This window comes from Hipposideros armiger, unplaced genomic scaffold (assembly GCF_001890085.2).
Source record: "Hipposideros armiger isolate ML-2016 unplaced genomic scaffold, ASM189008v1 scaffold_253, whole genome shotgun sequence".
In the NCBI taxonomy this organism is placed as follows: domain Eukaryota; kingdom Metazoa; phylum Chordata; class Mammalia; order Chiroptera; family Hipposideridae; genus Hipposideros; species Hipposideros armiger.
This window is the reverse complement of record NW_017731603.1, coordinates 990,032-1,008,494: the sequence shown is the minus strand read 5'-3', so window position 1 is coordinate 1,008,494 and position 18,463 is coordinate 990,032. Positions and strand designations below refer to the sequence as shown.

At 50.7% G+C, this 18,463-nt stretch overlaps 1 protein-coding gene across 4 annotated transcripts in view; it reads right to left on the bottom strand.

The window, feature by feature from the left end:
- VPS37C (VPS37C subunit of ESCRT-I) overlaps window positions 1-18,463 on the bottom strand; it is a 31,269-nt gene that overhangs the window by 5,108 nt on the left and 7,698 nt on the right. For 3 of the 4 annotated variants that reach the window (XM_019656066.1, XM_019656063.1, XM_019656065.1), the window contains exon 2: window positions 2,212-2,310. In XM_019656066.1, the coding sequence (XP_019511611.1) occupies window positions 2,212-2,304 (93 nt within the window). In that variant the 5' untranslated portion in view covers window positions 2,305-2,310. Of the gene's footprint in view, window positions 1-2,211; window positions 2,311-8,172; window positions 8,266-18,463 lie in introns of those variants that run through there. The other variant, XM_019656067.1, reaches the window with a different exon arrangement.

Sequence of the window (18,463 nt, the reverse complement as noted above, 5' to 3'; positions counted from 1 at the left end):
ACACAGGAGGCCGTGGGCATCCTGGAAGAGGGGACTTCAGGGAGGCCTGCCCTCCTGCCAATCCCCAGCCACAGGGCCCTGAGAACACACTGGAAAGAGGGACATCGCAGCTACCTTCCCTCCGAGGATGCAGCCCAGGGAGGGCGGGATCTGGCCATGGGCTTCTGGGTCTCCACGATGGCAAGTGCCCCGCAACTAGGCGGTCCGGTTTGCTGCACAAATACCGTCTTGAGTCACTTGTCAAGTACACGGACTCAGGGACAGTGACACTGGGAGTTTCAATCTCATTATTATTAGCCACAAAAGCTTTCTTTACTTATGTGGCTGACACAGAGAGGAAGGCCTGAAGCCCTCTGCTCAGCTGCCCCTTAGAGGGCCCCACAGATGCTCTGGGCCTCACGTACGCCCACTGCCTTTTTCCTGCATCTTCACCAACAACTCTGCTGTTTCATTTCCCCCTGAACCCTGGCCTACCCATTCCTGTCCCTCTCCCCACAGGCTCCCCAAATCTTTCTCCACTGGGGTGAACTATGAAGCCCTCTACCAGTCATTTATACGAGGTCAGGGAGAGTTGCAGCACCCTGCCCTAAGGAGCTCGAACCCCCATTCACACTCTTCTACGTGAAGAGATGTCCCGTAGTCACTCCCTTTCCTCCAAACAATGTCCACATACCACCTGAACAGCTCCCATCTCCGTCCTCACAGTGCCACACGGCTCGACTGCTGTTTTACGGTCCATGGCAGAAACCTGGTCCGAGGGGCTTTGAAAGTCTAAGTAGCCCACCCTCCTTCGTTCCCCTTGATCCTGTGAGTGTTTTTCCCCCTCAAATAATTCAAATTCATTACATCGTCAGGCATGGTTGCACGCCTCAAAATTCAAGTTGCTATCTGCCCAAGAGGGGTTTCTGCTTCCATTTTCCGTGATTCTGCCACAGATTCTATGGGCCTGTCCAGCATGGATGCCAGCTAATTATAATTGTGCAAGGATCTGCTTCTACGAAGTGTGCACTTTTAGAGCAGGCCTTGGAATTCCCATAACACGGCGCTCATGGCAGATTCAAGAAACACTTGGTCCTTAATATGCGACCAATAAAGAACAGGAGGAGGAGTGAAGACCTGCGCTGTGCCAGCTCAGAGCCAGGCCCTGGCAGAGCTCACGGCCTAATGAACCATTTGAGCTGGCCTTGGCATTTAACCAAGAAAGCCTGCCTTATGTCCCCGCTGAACGAACTCAGGGCGGCACGTCACGCCATATCGAGTCGCCATACCTCCTCAGACCCTGCCTGGTGCTCTGCCCCCTCCATCCCCAGCAGACTGCTCATTTGGGTGTGTGAAGGGGGACAGTGAAAGTACAGCAAGGCCAGCAGCGAGGAACACGTCCACGCCACGCATCCCCTTACAGAGAGGGAAGTGCTCTGGGGAGGCGGAAGCAGGGAGAAGCTGGATGGGGTGGCTTCCTTTTTTTGGTGAACATATGAATTCACAGAAGAGACACACCACACCTATGCATCAACAATATATATATTTTCCAAATGCTAACCAAATGAGCTTGGCAGATTTGTGTTTGTCCCTCCCTGGCGTTAGGAGCAGCAGGCGGGAGCTTCCGGCGCAGTGAACAGGCTGCAGCCACTCAAGCAAACGTCCAGCTCTGTGAACACATCCCGCCGCCTGGCCTCTCCTCCCTTGCAGGGAGTCACAGGGTTGTGGAGACGGGGAGGGAGGGAAAGCCCTTTATAAAGGTATAAAGCTCTGCACAGACAGAAGAGTTCTTTTTAGTCCCATGAGGACTATGATGAGGGGCTGAGAGGCTCAGCTGCCAGTTGTGACAGGAAACAGGATCTGACAGGTGAGCCCGAGCATGGCTCCTCCTGAGACACAGCGCCACATGAGCCCTGGGGAGAGGCAGATACAGAAGGGTACCAGTGCTTTCAGAAACCGTCTGCAGTCAGGTTAGAGCAACAGTGCGGGACTCCTGGGGCGTGCGGGTTCACGTGAGCGCCCTGGACTCCCTGGCACTACCCCCCAGAACTCCCAGAGGCCCCAGGAAATGGGCTGACACCTCAGGAGCGTCTCTGGCTGGGTCCCAACCTGGGGGAAGGCCACAGAAAAGGGAGACGAACTTGGCCCAAACTCCCAACAAGCCAGTGTCCTTAAGAAGGGCCTCAGTCCCCTCTGCTGGCCTTTCCTGGGCCCCTGATGGCCTCCCTCTACCTCAGGGGACTCCTGGGCCAGCCGGTCAATGGCCTCCGGGTCATTCTGCATCTCCTCCAGCTCTTCCAGGGTCTTGTCTTTCAGCGTCTCCATCTTTGCCTGTGAACACAGGATAACACTGCTGTGAGGCAGAGGCAGCTCACGGGGAAGAGATCCCTGAGCCCATACATGTTATCTGTTAAATGAGCTTTCCGAGGATGCCTCCATTTCACAGGGAGGCTCGAAGAAGGGAAGGTCCCATGGGTGCATTCCTGCTGCCCTGCCCAGCCCCTCTCCCCAGAGAGACCAAGCAGCTGCTCCTTCCACCCGAACCATGAGCAGCAGGCTGTGTGAAAGCACTCGAAAGCCAGAGGGGAAACACAGATGAAGCTCCCGTAGGAGCAGGTGGAACAGGCAGGAGACAGCCAGGCAGCCAGGGACAGAGACAAAATTGGCCCAAGGCAGCCTGTGAGCCCTGATGCCAGCAGGCCCTCTGGTAGGTGTCTATTTCCGTCTGAACCAGAAATACACCCAACCTTCACACACGGGGGCCTTGCAGGCTTCAGCACCACAGGCTCAAGTGCGTCGCCGCTTTTTATATTTAGGGCACCAACAACCTTGGGTCCCCTTAAGTGTGCTCTGCAACTGCAGTCCGAGCCACATGCCACAAAAACGGACTGTCATTTTTCCTAACAGGAAAAAAAATCACCAATTGGCCTCTAAGGCAATCAGGAGAAAGAAAAATTGACTGACCCGAATAGAATGTCTGCTTTGAGGAAAAGCTGGTTTCAGCAGTCCTCTCCTTCTGTCACTCTGCCCAGAGGGACACTGATTGATTGTCTGTAGGACAAGGGGTCACAGCCAAGCCCCAGGGACCGAGAAGAGGAAGCACAAACACACTAATACACACTGAGTAGTGGCTTCCTTCTGCTGACAGGATCCTCTGTGTTTATGTTTTTATCTTTTCTAGATATGTGTTTTATGGCCTTAATGTTGGGTTTTTTTCATTCACAAAGGTTATGTTCATTTTCTAAACATTCCAACACCACGGGAAACCTGGAGTACCCCACACTCCCGCGCTCCAGTGAGTCAGCACTGACTACCCGGCCAAGGAGGTGTTTTGGAATCAAGGAACAAGGTTATAGCCAGAAGGAACCTTCTCTGGGTCTCAGTTTCCCCATCTGTAATAGAAAGGGAAAGGCATTTCCCTGGGTCATCAGAAAGGTGGAAAGAGAAACTAATAAATACTGACCACACCCCTCCATTTCCCAGGACAGTCCTGCTTTTTACTACTGTCACCATGTAGCTACAATATTAATGGCGCCCCCTTTCATGTTCAAGAATGTTCCAGTTTGGACAACAAATTACAGGCATACCTCAGAGATACGTGGGTCTGGTTCCAGACCACCTAAAAACAGCAAGTGTCACAAATAAAGTGAATGGTTATCTTTTTGCTAGTAGAGGATCTTGCCTTCAATTTGTAAAAAACGCACCACCACCAGTGAATCGCAGTAAGGTGAGGTGTGCCGGTATACAGCCAGCCACCTCATCGATAAGAGCTATCCACACAGGGTCACCTCCACTGTCTGCTATCTACTGAGGAATGAATGGAGGCCCCAACCTCGCAGGAAGGAATGCCAAGCTTTGGTGTGCAAGAGAACCCCAGGGGACACTCACTGAAAACGCAGGTGCCCCACCACCATCTGCAGAGCTCTGGGAGGGGCCAGACTGTTATGCCAAGGAGGGGCCCGGAAATCCAGCCCCTCTCCAGGAGGTGCTGATGCAGCTGACAGGGGCCAGACTGTGAGAAAGACAGAAGCTCCTTGCTAGTCATGTGACACGGAGGCTACTGGTTACTGAGCACTGCAGCTCAAGCTTACATGCGCTGTCCCTCCTATCCTGCAAGGTGGGGACAACCATCCCACTGGCAGGTGTCATAGTCAAAATTCAAAACTGCCCTCTGTCCACACCTCTCACCCTGCTGCTCCAAAACCTGTGGTCTAAAAGCTGGGACTTGGACCAGCAGACTGCACAGGCCTGCAGCAGCAGCGGAACTCCAGGCACGATGCTAGTACACGGCACACGGCGCGATCCGCCAGGAACTGGATGAGCGGAGCAACATCCTGAGATCTGAAAGACGTCAGGGATGTGGGCTCGGTCAGACAGACCTGGTCTGAGTCCTGGGCCCTGCCACTTACTAGCTGCAGAACCTCACCTAAACAGAACCTCCCTGAGCCTCAGGTTCTTTATCCGTACTATCGGTTGGTGCGAGGTTCAATGAGATAACGTAGGCAGAGCGCTGGCTGAGTGTGAGGCCTGGCCTAGAACAAGTGCTGGCGAGGGACTTCAACACCACAGACTCATTTATTCCTAAGGCCTCCATGAGAGCCCAGCCAAGAACCCGTGCGGCCTCTGAAGCAGCAGTGCCCAGCCCTACTCCACCCAGGGAGGGACCTGCCACAGAACAGGGTGTCCGCTCACTCTTGCAGCCAGGCTGAGTACCAAGATGCCCTGGGCCGAGAATGGAAGCTGCAGCCTGGGCAGCTGGCCAACCACACACAAACAGCACGGCTGAGCCCTGAGCAGAGCTGCAGTTCCCTAGGATGGGCGCCACTCTCCCCGTCAGCCGCTTGCCACACACAGGAGGTGCCACGCTCCACTCTCAAGTACCACGCGTAAGGCAGCACAGCCTCGGGCGCAGGCTGCACACTTTCTGGTCTCAGGACACCTTTCACTCCTGACATTACTGAAGATCCCAAAGAGTTTTCATTTATGTGGATTTTAGCTATCAGTATTTACTATATTCAAAATTAAAAGTGAGAAATTTTCAAAACACAAGAATTCACAAGCACACACACTGACTGCCAGAAGAAGGACGTGATCGCGTGCCGTGTACCCTCTGAAAACTCCACTGTATACTCATGCAAGAAAGAGTAAAAAGGAAAATAATGTTAGATTATGAAAAGCATTCTGACCTCATGGACAGCCTGGGAACCCCCCAGGGATGCCTGGAACACACTTTGAGAACCACACTTAGGGGCATAAATTCTGGATCAGGACTGCCTGGGTTTGAATCCCTCCCTGCCCCTTACCAGTCATGTTGTTTAACCTCTTGTGCCTTACTTTCTCATCTGTTAGAACGAGCGTGCCTGTAACAGTCAGCACTGTGTAAGTATTTGCATGTACATCCACCCTGTACAGTGAGTATCGCTGTGACCCAACGTCAGACGAGGCCGAGAGAGGGAGGTAACCCACCCAAGGACACGCAGCTAAGAGGCGGCAGTGCCCTCACCGGTCCGGGGAGTTTCCAACCACGTGCGTCAGATTCACCTGGAGTCCGCACAGAAAGCCCGAGTCCTAAGTCTTACTCTCCCCTCCTCCAGCAATGAAGGGAACCCAGGTGGGCGTGGCCTCATCTGACACAGGAAAAGCAAAGGCCTGGGAGATGAAGAAACTTGTCAGCCCGTCCCTGCAGCGAGAGGCATGATGGGAAAGCAGGCGCTCAACCCGTGTTGTTTCTACTGAGTGAGTGTCTCCCAGGACCCCGAGTGCACGTCCCTTCAGTGCCTACAGCTTGGCTCTCGTAGGTGGGACCAGGCAACGCGCTGGGAGCTCACCTGATAGGAGGCACTCACGTTGGACCCTGGCCACTTTTTTCCCCCCAGAAAAGGGATATGTGTTAATTATAGGAATGTCACCAAAACAAAAGCTCTGTCAAACATTCAAGTGTTTTACAACATTCTGAACTATTTTCCCACAGGGGCTGACAGAAGGGCATTATTGATATCTCGGTGGATCTAGTGTGTATGTCCATCCTTCTTGAACTTGTAGTGAACGTGGGCATTCGATAGATGAGTCTGTCAAAGCAAAGTTGCCACGCCCCCTACCCATGGGTCTGCAAGTCCCAGGTCGCCCAAAGGGCGATGCTGCTAAAACCTGGGCGAGTCTGCTGCTGCTGCTTTCACAATGAACAGCAGCAGCACCAAAGATGTAATTGTCACCAAAGTTTGGTACTAAGTGACTGTAGATATTTAGCAAGTAAGGGGACTTTTCTGAGTTAAATAAAGAATGGCCAATCAAGAAATAAGTGAGCAAGTAAGCACCCCAGACAATTCTGGGGTGCACTGAAGTGTGCAGCCCACCATTCATTACACTCAGCCCCCTTTGATCCGTTCCCCTCCAACCACCACCCCAAATGATAACCTTCCCCTGAAATCTAATGCCCCACACCTGGCTCTGTTTGACCGCCCTGAACTTCCTGTGGCAAAAATCCCTGTACCATTTTCCTGCTGATCCAAAGAATCACATTATCTTTTAGACAGCAAGAATTCTTCCCAAAGTGGGCAATGACTGAAACATACAGCTCTCCTGCCTAGCTGTATGTCTCTCTGCCTGGCGTTGGGCCCCCAGAGCGAGGTCCCTCGTTGGGGAAGAGGATTCCATTGGGTGTGGGGGAATGTGCCGTCCCAGCTCCAGTGGTGTGCCTTCTAGAACCCGGGATATGGAAGGGGCAGGGGGAGGGCTCCCACTCCTGTCTGTGATGACCATCTCGGGCACTCCCTGACTGGGAAGGATGACCACCCCCAAATTCAGAAAAGAAACGGCTCAGCCTCATGGCCAGAAAAAGGCTCTCTCCTGTGTAAGTTCCCTTTCCCTGCAGGCCACGCATGTGAAATGCCTCAAGGACTTCAGCTATGTTTCAGGTACGAAGCGCCTCCATTTCAGACAGGGGCACCCCATCAGAATGACCTCTCGTGATCGGGCTGTGTATCCCGGTAACCCCGGCACTGTTGGGAATGGGCCTCTTTCCATGCAGCAAGTTTTCAGCTGCGGTGTAATTGGCTACAGTGGGGAGTGGGCTGTAGCACTTTCTTCTAATTCCACCTTCTTTGGTTTCTCATTCGACATTCCTCTCCCATTTACCGTGCCCATTTCACAGGTGGCAAAATTAAGGCAGAGTGGCATGTAACTTGCCTGTGGTGACAAAGGAGGGGACGCTCAACCTAGAAGCCCTGACCCTGGCCTGCTGCTCCTCCCCCAGGCCCCACCACCCAGCTGCCTCCTCTCACACCGTCACAAATGAGGGGTGCTCAGGAGCGCACCCACGTATGCTCAATACTGTCTTTTCTAGGGACTCATTTTCCTCACCTATAAAATGGGTAAAACCAGTGATGGTCACACGGCCCTTTCTTCTGAGATCAAAGCCTTTTGCAAAGTCTCCCATTAACTTACTCTAGCAAGTCAAGTCAACACAAGGCATAATCACCCCCATCTCAGGGATGAAAGGAAGCCCAGGAAGAAACAGCAAGGGTATTGCCAAAGGTCCGATAAGCCAAGCTGTTGGTATTTGAATTTCACAAGCACCTTGGCCCCACGTATTCCCTCTTCCCCTCACAGGGGAGCCAGGGGGACACTCCCAGATGCCTGAGATCACAGGCTCACAGAAGCCCCAGGCCCCTGGGCCCTGCCCACTGCCCCACCCTCACCCTCTGACAACATCTTAAGCCCCAGCAGGCAAATGCCTGTCTTGTCAGATTTATCTCAGCATCACCTGCCCCTGGAAGCTACCAGCACCTGTCTTTCAAAAGTCAGAGCAACACCCCCTGACCCTCAGGGCCACCCAGTGAGCCTGACAGCAGGGGAACACTTCTCTGGGTCCTTAATTTGGAAAAGGAGGAAAGAACAGAGCAAAGAAATTGGGCAACATTTTGCCCAATGCCCACAAGCAGGAGCTGCTGAAGCCTGGGTGCCTGCTGCTGGCAGTGTTCCGCCTCCCCGTCACCCAACATGGCAGAAAAACTCAAACCAGCGCTTCTCAAAGTGGCCGCAACCAGCACGGATGTCACAATGCAGAGAACTGGGGAGTTACTGAGAAGTTATCTGGGGACCCAGAGTCCCTGGGCTTTTGTTTCTGGAGGGCCTGCAAGTCCAATGACCTCGCCCCTTGGCACCCAGGCCCAACCCAGACCCCCTTCCACTTACCAAGGTGCCCAGGAGGATGCTGGGTATTTCTGGGGGGATGGTGTTTGGAGTCTGCTGTTTGGGGGGAGGGGACAGGAAAGAAGGGGGAGGTGAAGGGAAGGAGAACGTCTGTTCACTTTTGCATTCCCAGCGGCACACAGATAGCTCATAACAATGTCTGCAGAAAAACAGACAGAGGCAAGGAGGGAGACCCAGTCAGTCAGTCAGCTGCTGGACAAAGATGGGGTGAGAACAGGGCTGCGTCCACTTTTTCAGACCTTCCTTCCTTTCTTCATGCCTTTACTGAGTAAACATTTAGTGTTTATTCATGACTACTCATACATGCCAAGTACTGTATAAGAACCCAAAGAAAGGGAGGAAGGACACATGGGGACAGAGGGATGTGAATAAATATTTACGGAGTTCTTACTCTGTGCCAGAGACAGCCTTAAAATGTGAAAACTGACGCTAATTCTCCAGGAATTCAGTTTGGTTTTAAAAAGCAAAAAAGTTCACAATGAATCACGTGAATACAGGTGAGAGGGGCCATAACAGAGGTGGGGACAGGTGGAGTAAGGAGTGGGGAGGTGGACAGCTGAGGAGTGGGGGTGCGAGGAGCCTGCAAGGCCTCGCTGAAGGAGGCTGCCACGCTGGGACAGCAGTGAGAGGCTCAGGGGAAGGTGACAGCAGGGGCTGTAGGAGCCACTGTGGGTCCGTGTGGCCGGGAGACGGGAGAGGCTGGTGAGGAAGGCAGGGTCTGCACAGCATTCACAGGTGCAGCGAGAGGACACCCCTTTGGGGGGCAATACCATCAACTCAAAGTAGAGCAGACTGGGAACAAGGTGGATGGCAACACAAGGGCTAATCTGTGTCCCCTTCGCTAGGGGAGGAAAATGTCACTGTTTCCTCACTAACAACCCCAGAGAAGGAAGAAAGCTTTCTTTTCTTTCTCTTTCTTTTTTTCCTCTCTGTATCCCCCCACCTCCGCCCCCCACCATTTTTGGTTTTGTTTTATCTCCTCTGCAGCTTTCACCTCCACTAGAGATAACAAAAGTCACAAACCCTGAGCCCCCAGGGACAGGCAGGCACATCAGAGGCCAAGCTGCTGGGTGGGGAGTGTGTCCCTCTGGAAAGCTCGGGGACCTCCTGCAGGAAGGAGGGCAGGCCCAGCTTTGCCAGACCTGCCAGGTCTGCAGAGGGAGCTAGAAATCCAGACCTAAGTGACACTTCCCCATTTTTAAACTGCAATTGCCAATTCCAAGTTGTCGGAAACACTGGGTAGACTGTGGTTTGTAACCCAAATCCACGTGTCCTCGAAGAGAGACAGCTGCCAGGAGGCCGGAGTCCACAGAAAAGGAGGGAGGGCAGACGAGTGGGGTGACCCATTTTACAGGAGGCCAGCATTCCACAGGGGCAGCCCCTGAGCCTTTCCCCTCATGCTGTGATGAGGGGAAAACAGCGTTTCTGGGTCCTGGCCCCTGCTGCCTGTATCTCTGGGTCTCAACTTCTTTCCATCACTTTGTATCCTGACTGAATCAATCTCACGTGTCTTGAACTTGAGAAACATGATCTAGTGGAAGATATGAGGCCCAAAGGCGACCACGCTACACCCAGGTGGATTCAGGCCAGAGGTGGTGTTCTTTCTGGCCCTTGGGGGGCGAGGAGGAGGAGGGAGTGTGTGGGGGTGGGGCTGCAAAATGTTCCGATGGAGAGGAGATGCCCGGAAGGGCTCAAACTCAGGGCAGCCTTCCAGATCTGCCCTTAATGGGGGGGGGGGGGGGGGGGGGGCTACGCATTGACGTATCTTGCTCAATGAGGATCTTTGCCAGGATTGTTCAGCTCAAAAACAAAATAGTTTCAACTGATATCAGGCCCTTTGAAAGGATAAACTCGGGGAGAAGTAAAACCAGAACGCAAAATGCAGCATTTTCTAAGCGTGAGGGTGCTCAGATCAGTAAGGCACGCCAGTCCTGGAGATGGCTTGTGGTGTCCCTCTTCTGTCAAAAGTTAATGCCAGCCCCCCTCCCCCACCAGAATGCAGAGGAGAAAAGCACAGAATCTGGGGACAGATGCCCTGGGTTTGCACTTTGGCTCCCCAGCTGCTTAGCTGTGTGACCTTGATCAAGTCCCATAGCCTCAGTTTCCTTCTCTGGAAAACAGGCACTATGATGATAATCCCACCTTGGGGGCTATGTGCCTCAGATGAGCAAGGCTTTGCAGGCTACTGAGCACTGAACAAATATTAATTATTCTGCCTCTCGTGGGTAATCTGATGATTAGGGGCTATTCCTGACACCCCTGGGGCTCAACACAGTCAAGCAAAATGTCTGCTATTCTTGAGTCATAGTGCGGAACTGCGACTGGGCAGGCGCTTCTGTTTTCCCTGGCTCCACTCACTCCCCTCCTGACCGTTAACAGAGAACACTTCCTTGCCAGCTAATGCAGGCCTGAAATCACACTGCAAGGAGATTCTTGTACATTTCCCACATCCACCTATGGTAACATAAGAAGTTGTTACCATAGCAACCTGCACAGTTCAAACTACAAGTGTTACAGGAAACTGGCCCCATCCTACCCCTCATGTCAAGAACACCTGTGGTTGCCTAGGAAACCTTCTTAATCTGCTGCTTAATGAGGAAACATTTGTTGACCTGATCTGATCTAGAATGAGTCCAGCCAACCACCTAAGTATCAGACTGTTGAGTCACCTGATTTCCCACTGGAGGTGATAATAAATCAAACCACCATGCTCCTCTCACCTGGCCTAAAACATCATCGAATTGGCCCCACAATTTGAAAAGTTAGTGTGTATGCCGCAAAAGGGACACCTTTTCAGTTTTCACTCTTTCTAAGGAATTTCTGGAGTTAGGGTTAGAGTTGGAGAGCCCTCCCCGCTCGCAATGCTAAACAGTTAGGCTAGTGTCAAAGGCAGTGGAAAGAGTTCAGGTCTTTAGAGGTGACTGTCCCTGGATTTAAAGCCCAGCTTGACCTTTTATTAGCTAGCTATTTGACCTTGGGCAAATTACTCAGCCTTTCTTATTCTGTTTCTCATTGGTAAAATGAGGCTAATCCTACCAACATCGTCGTGGGGTTGCTGTAAGAATTTAATGAGAATTAAACAAGAGAATCTCTGGAGGTGCTAGCAAAAGCACCAAGCAGGTGCTGGGTAGTATTAACTCACACCTTACTGTATAAAATGCCTGACAGTCTTGCCAGGCACCCAGTTAGGCTGGGCTCTGAAAGAGCAGGTCCCAGGGGAAGCAAAGGGTGTGGCTTTCTGAAACAGGCTCGAAACCAATCTGAACAGAGGTTCTCAAACATGTGCGTGTGCCCATACACCTCAGGGGGATGTATAGTCTTTCAGGACAAGGCTTTTGAAGAAAATTGTCTTCTGCACATAAATATTTACATAACGACTGACAGGATGCTTCTCTGGTCCACTGAAAAATTCCATCTGAGCCCTCTTTTCCCAAAGTCAGGCCCCCAAGTGAGAAGACCCTGGAATGATGAGCTCAATTACCATGTCAAATGCAGGGGGGGGGGGCACTCTCATCACCTATTTTCTTCTTCCCAAACTAGATTCCCCTCCCAAACAACCTCCGTTTCCATCAGCACCCTCACTTCCAATCCTCCAGGCCGTCCCAAAGGCGCAGGCCTCCCCTGATGTCCAGCCACCTGGCATTATCTAGTTGTTTTTCCAAAGTCTTTTAAGTGCATCCATCCCCATCCTCCTGCAAACTACAAATGGGGCTTCCTACCTCCAGCATCTCTGCCTTACCACCATCTGGATTCGTTTTTTAAACACTTTTCCTGGTCCCTCTGCCTTCCCCAAAGGTAGTCATCTCTTCCCTCCCTCCTCCCCTGACCTCCCACCCATGCCTCCGGCTGGAGCCGTCAAGAAATACTGTCAGGACATGGCACCTCCATCCTCTCTGCCCACTTGCCTGGTATACAAACAAGGTGTAATCAAACAATACGGTGAATGTTTAAAATTCAAAAAATTTATTACAATAGAAGACACATTGCTATTAATCCCCCTCAAAATACTCCCCCTCACTTCGAGCACACTTATCCCATCATTCTTGCCACTTTCTGAAGCAGTTCTGGAAGTCCTCTTTTGTGAGTGTGTTTAGCTGTGCTGCCGTGGCTGCCTTGATGTTCTGAATCATTTTGACTTTGGGGAAGAGCCAGAAGTCACACAGTGCCAAATCTGGTGAATAAGGTCACACCGTAATGTTCTTATTTGACAGAAATTGCCATATACCAGAAGCGATGTGTGACATGGAGTGTTGTCATGATGGAGGATGACTTACGGCACACTTTAAAACACACCTTCTCTCAACCGTAGCTCACACACGGCCGACTGCACCAAACATGCTGAAACTTGTCACACACTGTTACTAAGGTTCGCTGTGCTGCTTCCCATATTGAAGATCCCTGCCTTTCTGTTGGATGGCACTCAGCAGCAGCATTCACTGTATTTGTTGATTGCAACAGAAAGGCTCCGTGTCACACATCGCTTCTAGTACTGCAATTTCTGTCAAATAAAAACATTACGGTGTGTCCTCATCCACCTTATTCACTGGATCTGGCACCGTGTGACTTCTGGCTCTTCCCCAAAGTCAAAATGACCAAGAAAGGTAAACATTTTGAATCGATTCAGGACATCAAGGCAGCCACAACAAGCACAACTAAAGACACTCACAAAAGATGACTTCCAGAACTGCTTCAGAAAGTGGCAAGAATGATGGGATGAGTGTGTTCAAAATAAGGGGGAGTATTTTGAGGGGGATTAATGCCCTAACCCCTCACCGCTGCTGATCCCAACCCTCCCTGCCTGGCCCCTGCCCAAGCCCCCTCCTCCACTCCCTTTCAGCTGTGATGTCTCACCCACAGGACAGAGGGAGGGAGTGCTCTGCACAGTAAATGCTACCTGGTACCTACAGAGCATGAGGGGGGGCAGGATGAAGTCTCGGAAGAAGGGGCAAGGAAGCATACAGAGGAGCTGATACCTGAAGGATGAACAGGCACTTTCAGGATGGAGAAGGGGTAGGAAAGAGGACTCCCAGCCGAGGGAAGGCACGAGCAGAGGAGGGAGGCAGAGCTGGGGACGCCCTGAGGGCTTTACCACCTGCCACTGTTCCCCTCTCCAAACCTTACTGTCCCACCAGTAAAAAGGGCAATGGGGCCAATCACCACAGCTAATGTGTAAAGCACTTACTACACACAGAGCACTGTTCTGGGCGTTCTACACCTAGCAGCTCATGTCAACAGGCCTTTGCCATCGTTTATCCCATGGTTTTCCTCATTTCACAGACAAGAAAACTGGGCCAAAGAGAAGTCTAGAGCCTGAATTTCACCCAAGGCAGTCTGAATTTGGGGCTCACACTCTTCACCACAGCACCATGCCACCTCTCAGTCAAGTCCATGCCCATGAAACACCATGCCCGGTTTGGGATACAAACTTAATTAAATGGCCGATACTACTCATATCTTTTGACTAAACTCCTGAAGAATAGCGCCTGTTGATGTTCAGAACCTAGAATAACTCTGTCCTCAACAAATACCAGGGTGGGACCTACTCTCCTTTCCCAGCCCCCAGGACAAGGCCAGAGTCCTCGGCCGGAGCACAGGGCCCGGGGGCCCCAGATCTCCCGATGGCACCAGGAGCAGCACCTCCTTCCCACCTCGGCCCTGCAGGGGAAGCCCGACGATGAAAGGCTCAGTGTCTAGAAAGCAGACAGGCCTGTGCTCTCGGTCACTGCTGGTTGTGGAGTTTGGGCATGTCACTCAGTCTCTTCATGCCTCGGTTTCTTCCAGAAGGCAGGGCTTTTATAAGGATGAAACAAGTTAGTGCTTGGAACTAATGCCCAGCTCTCAGACTGGGCTCAATAAAAGGTCATGATTTTTATCACACACTCAAACTATTCGTTCCTACCTCTGCAACTCAAGCACTTTCCAATTGAACACCAGGGAGAAAGAACTTAAGATTCCTCCAGAGACAGCATCAGTCAACAGAGTGTTAGAACTCCAGTGGCTGGATATAACACAGATCACTAGCATTCAGCTTCAGTCAATATGACGGCCAAGAAACAGGTTATTTAATAAGCAGCCCATTCTTGAAGCTCCCTGACAGTAAAACAAAACCCAGCCACTTGGCGATGCCTCTTCCTTCTCTGGCCCATGGGTCTGACTTGAAAAGAAAGCCATCTTAAGCTACTTCACACCAAACTTTCTTTTGTTTATCCTTTGTTCCAACTGAGCAGATGACTGGGAAAGGATTTCAACTGGAGTTGTCAGTTCTCCATCCCCACCTCGCACTCTCTAATCTGCACAGAGCAAGCTGAGCTAGCAGGTTCAACCATCCCTTGAGGAAGGATCAAGATTAAGGTCAAAGCAAAGACACACCCAGGACAAATATCTAGGAGTCTGTATGGGGCCACTCAAGGTGTGTCTGTTCGATGTCCAAGGTGGTGAGACTCACTGTTCTGATCTGGGGCCACCTTAGGCTGGTATAAGGTGGGATAACTATAGACCCTACCCCTGTCAGTGACATCTGACCCTATGAACTTCTGGGTCAAGTAGGGGCAGGCAGGTGTGTCGAGGGCAATAGTGTAGCCACAGAAAACGTGAAACCAGGCCAGAGGCTCCTCATATCTGGCTCTTGACTCAGGCAGGAATCCACGAAGGCCAATATCAAACATGCAAAAGGTGGCAACACCAGGGCTGCACTGAGGTCTGGGCTCGTTTTCATCCTGGTGCAGAATGTCCGCTCTGAGCCAGTCTCTCCACAGCTGCCTGCCTGGTTCCAATAGTCTCAGCCCTCTCCCACATACCCCAGTAATCACTACAGAACAGTCCATCAGAGCTTGCACGTCCCTGCTTAAAGCCTTCCATAGCTCCCCAGTGCTCTGGTATTATATTCAAAATCTTGTGCTCCTTAGCTTGGTACACAAGGTCTAAATCAGCTGACCCTAAGCCACCATTCCCAGTTAGATCTCCCTTCACTCCCCGTGAGCTGCTCACCCCACCCCAAGTCCTTCTGTTCTACCTACTATTCCCAGAATAAACAACAGGCTTCTAATCACTGGAAAAATACTCCACATCCACATAAAGGGGCCTGGCCCTCACAGAGTCCCCAGCTCCGCCATCTTGCCTTTGCTCTTGCCGTCCCCTCCTCCTGGAATTTCTTTCCTATGCCTTCTGCTGCTTAAAAATGCCCGCCCATCCTTCAAATGTCAGCTCCTCTGGGAAGCATTTCTTGCTCCTTCTCCCAAAGAATTCATCCTGCCCTCCCAGGGTAACCACCATGTAGCATTTATTATGTAGGAATCAGCATGTTGACCCAGCAAGAATGTGAGCTCCCCAAGGACACAGCCCATGTCTCACCCATGTCTGCATTCCAGCACCCAGGTCCATGCCTACCACACCCAAGGCACTCAGTGACTGCTAACTAGACAGGGACTTTCACTTTCAGCAAACAGAGGGGAACAGGAGCCAGATTTACTCTCCTGCCTCAAACAACTGAAAACCAGACAAATAAATGAAACACAGTTTCAGACAATGGACATCAGGCAGCGCAGGATAGCAAGAGGCGCCCCTATGACTGCCGCAACTCACTGCCGAGAGAGTTTCCAGGCCATGGCATGGGAGGAGGTACCCAGGTGGAGCATGGCAGTCTCCCCCAGTTGGGGAGAGGGAGCTGGGAGTCCAGGGAAGCCAAGGGAGCCAGAGTTCACAGGGCCGAACACCAGGAAGGAGAGAGCTACACAAACAGAGAACTCTGGAAATTTGCGGAGGGTCCCCCTCCAGTTTTCAGCTGAGTACAGATAGTACTGATCAGGATTACAGGAAACAGTACTTGGACCTCAAATTGACCCAAAAATAACTTGTGTCCCTACCAGCCAGAGTGGGAAAACCTCATAATTCACAGAACATCGGTAAAGCACTGAAGAGGGTATTTCCGTGGTAGTGAGAAAACTTAACTCTGGTCTAAAGGCTGTTTTGATCCCAGCTAACGAAACTTAAGGACAAGCCTTTAAAGGAGCAAATAGTTTCCAAATAACCTAACATTGCCCCAAAACAACGCCAAGAATAGTCATAGAAATACAAAAATATCCAGCACCCAACAGAGTAAAATTCGCAACATTTGACATCCAAACAAAAATTACGAGACATACAAAGAAGCAAGAAAAATGATCCATAATGAGGGGGAAAAAATAAATCAGTAGAAACAGACTCAGAACTACAGATAACAGAATTAGCAAGCAAGGACATTAACATAGTCACTACAATCATATTCCATCTATTCAAGAAGCTGAAGGAAAGATGGCGCACATTAAGTAGAGACATGGAAAATACAAGAAAGACCCAAATCAAACTTCTAGATATGGAAAATAAGAATTCTGAAGAATTACTGGCCAAAAAAATTCCAAATTTCATAAAAGCTAAAAAACCCACAGACCCCAAAACCTCCATTAACCCAAGAACAAGAAACATGAAGAAAATTACACCATGGCAAGGCACAGCATAAATTGTTTAAAATCAGTGATAAAAGAAAAGCAGCCAAAAGAGGAAAAGACATATTATGAATAGAACAAAAATAAGAATGACAGAGGAGACTCGAGGGTCGTCACTCTGGGCGCGCCGCACGTCCGCGCTACCTCCCGCGGCCTGATGGGGGTCGAGCTGGCTGGCTCTCGTGGGGGAATGCACTCAGCGATGTTCACGGAGCCGGCCACGATTGGTCACGCCTCCTGTGACATATAACGGCAGAGGCCAAAGGGATTCCCAGCGCAGCCTCTGGGAAAAGAGGCGGGGAAGGCAGGTAGACGTTATCCTAAATGTTGCGTCCGCAGCGCCTGATACTATTTAGGTTTCCTTTTTTTAACCTGTTTATCGTTTGTTTCCTAATCCTTCTTTAATATGATATAAGGCCAGAGACTTTAATTTCTCAGTGCCTCGCACATAGTAGGCACTCAAGTGTTTGTTCCCTGAAATAATACTGCAAATTAACTTCACATATGAAAATAACGAACAGCACGCAGGTGACAACGGCCAAACGTTTGTTACACATTTACTATGTACCAGTTTTCTGGACCAGTCACCTAACCTAAAACCTCAAGCAAAATGTTTTGCAGCAGGCAGAAGGGCCACCTCACAGAGATTTCTGCCACATCACAGGAAGCCACAGACGTCCTCCACCCTCAAGCCAGGCAGTCACCATGATTGGAGGGGGCCAGGCCTGTCAGCACTGAGATCAAAAGACTGAAAACCAACACCAGAGTGGAAAAAGAACATCTTAGAATCCTTTTGGGGACCAGTGATGCAAAGATCTGGTATCTCCCTCTTCTCATTTTGGCACTGCAGACATTCCCTAACCTAGACACAGCCCTGAGGAAGGGAGCAGGCCTGCTTTGATAAGATTATTGTTACTGCAGTCAAGTGGGGGCTTAAAATAGAAAGAATGCTTACAGAAAACAAAAACTTCTATTTGTTACACACTTGAATTGTAGATGGAAGTTTATTATCTGTGAGTATTATACAGTAATCATGAATTTTTAAGTTCAGTATGAGAGTTTTCCCTTCACTCAAAGATCATGGGTTTTATTCATTAATTTAACGTGTTTATTTGGTGCCTGTAGTTGACAAGAACAAAGCTGAGAGAAACCAACAGACTGCCTTGCCTGACATCATCACCTCATTAGGTTATGAGTTCCTCTAGGACAGGGCAATATATTTCCCTTGAATCTCCCACCTGGTCACTAGCATGCACAGTGCTTGCACTTAGTAGTTACTCAATAAATGTTCATTGAATCATAAAAAAAAAAAAGAATGACAGAGGATTACTCATACGAAACAATGTAAGCCAGAAGACACTGGAACCACATCTTAAAATGTTGAAAGAAAAATATAACCTAGAATTCTATATCGAGGGAAAATACCTTTCAAAAACAAAGGCAAGGGGCCGGCCGAGTGGAACGATGGTTAAGAACTGGCTTGGGACGCCAGAGGGCCCCGGTTCGGATCCCACATATGAGAGCCAGTGACACTACCCTCCACAGCTAAGATGCTGAACAACAGCTTAACCTGGAGCTGGGCTGCCCGTGAGTCGCCGGCGACGGCATCGGCTGCAGCCCCTGTGGCAGTGAGTTGCCATAAGCTACCGTGTGTAGCCAGCAGTCAGCATGAGCGGCCAGCCGCCGCAGTGAGCGGCGGTCCAGAAGCCGGCGACTGATCTGCCTCGCCCGGGAAGAGTGCAATGATGGTGCCAACTTGGGCCAGTGAAGCAACATCCTCCACAACTAGATTG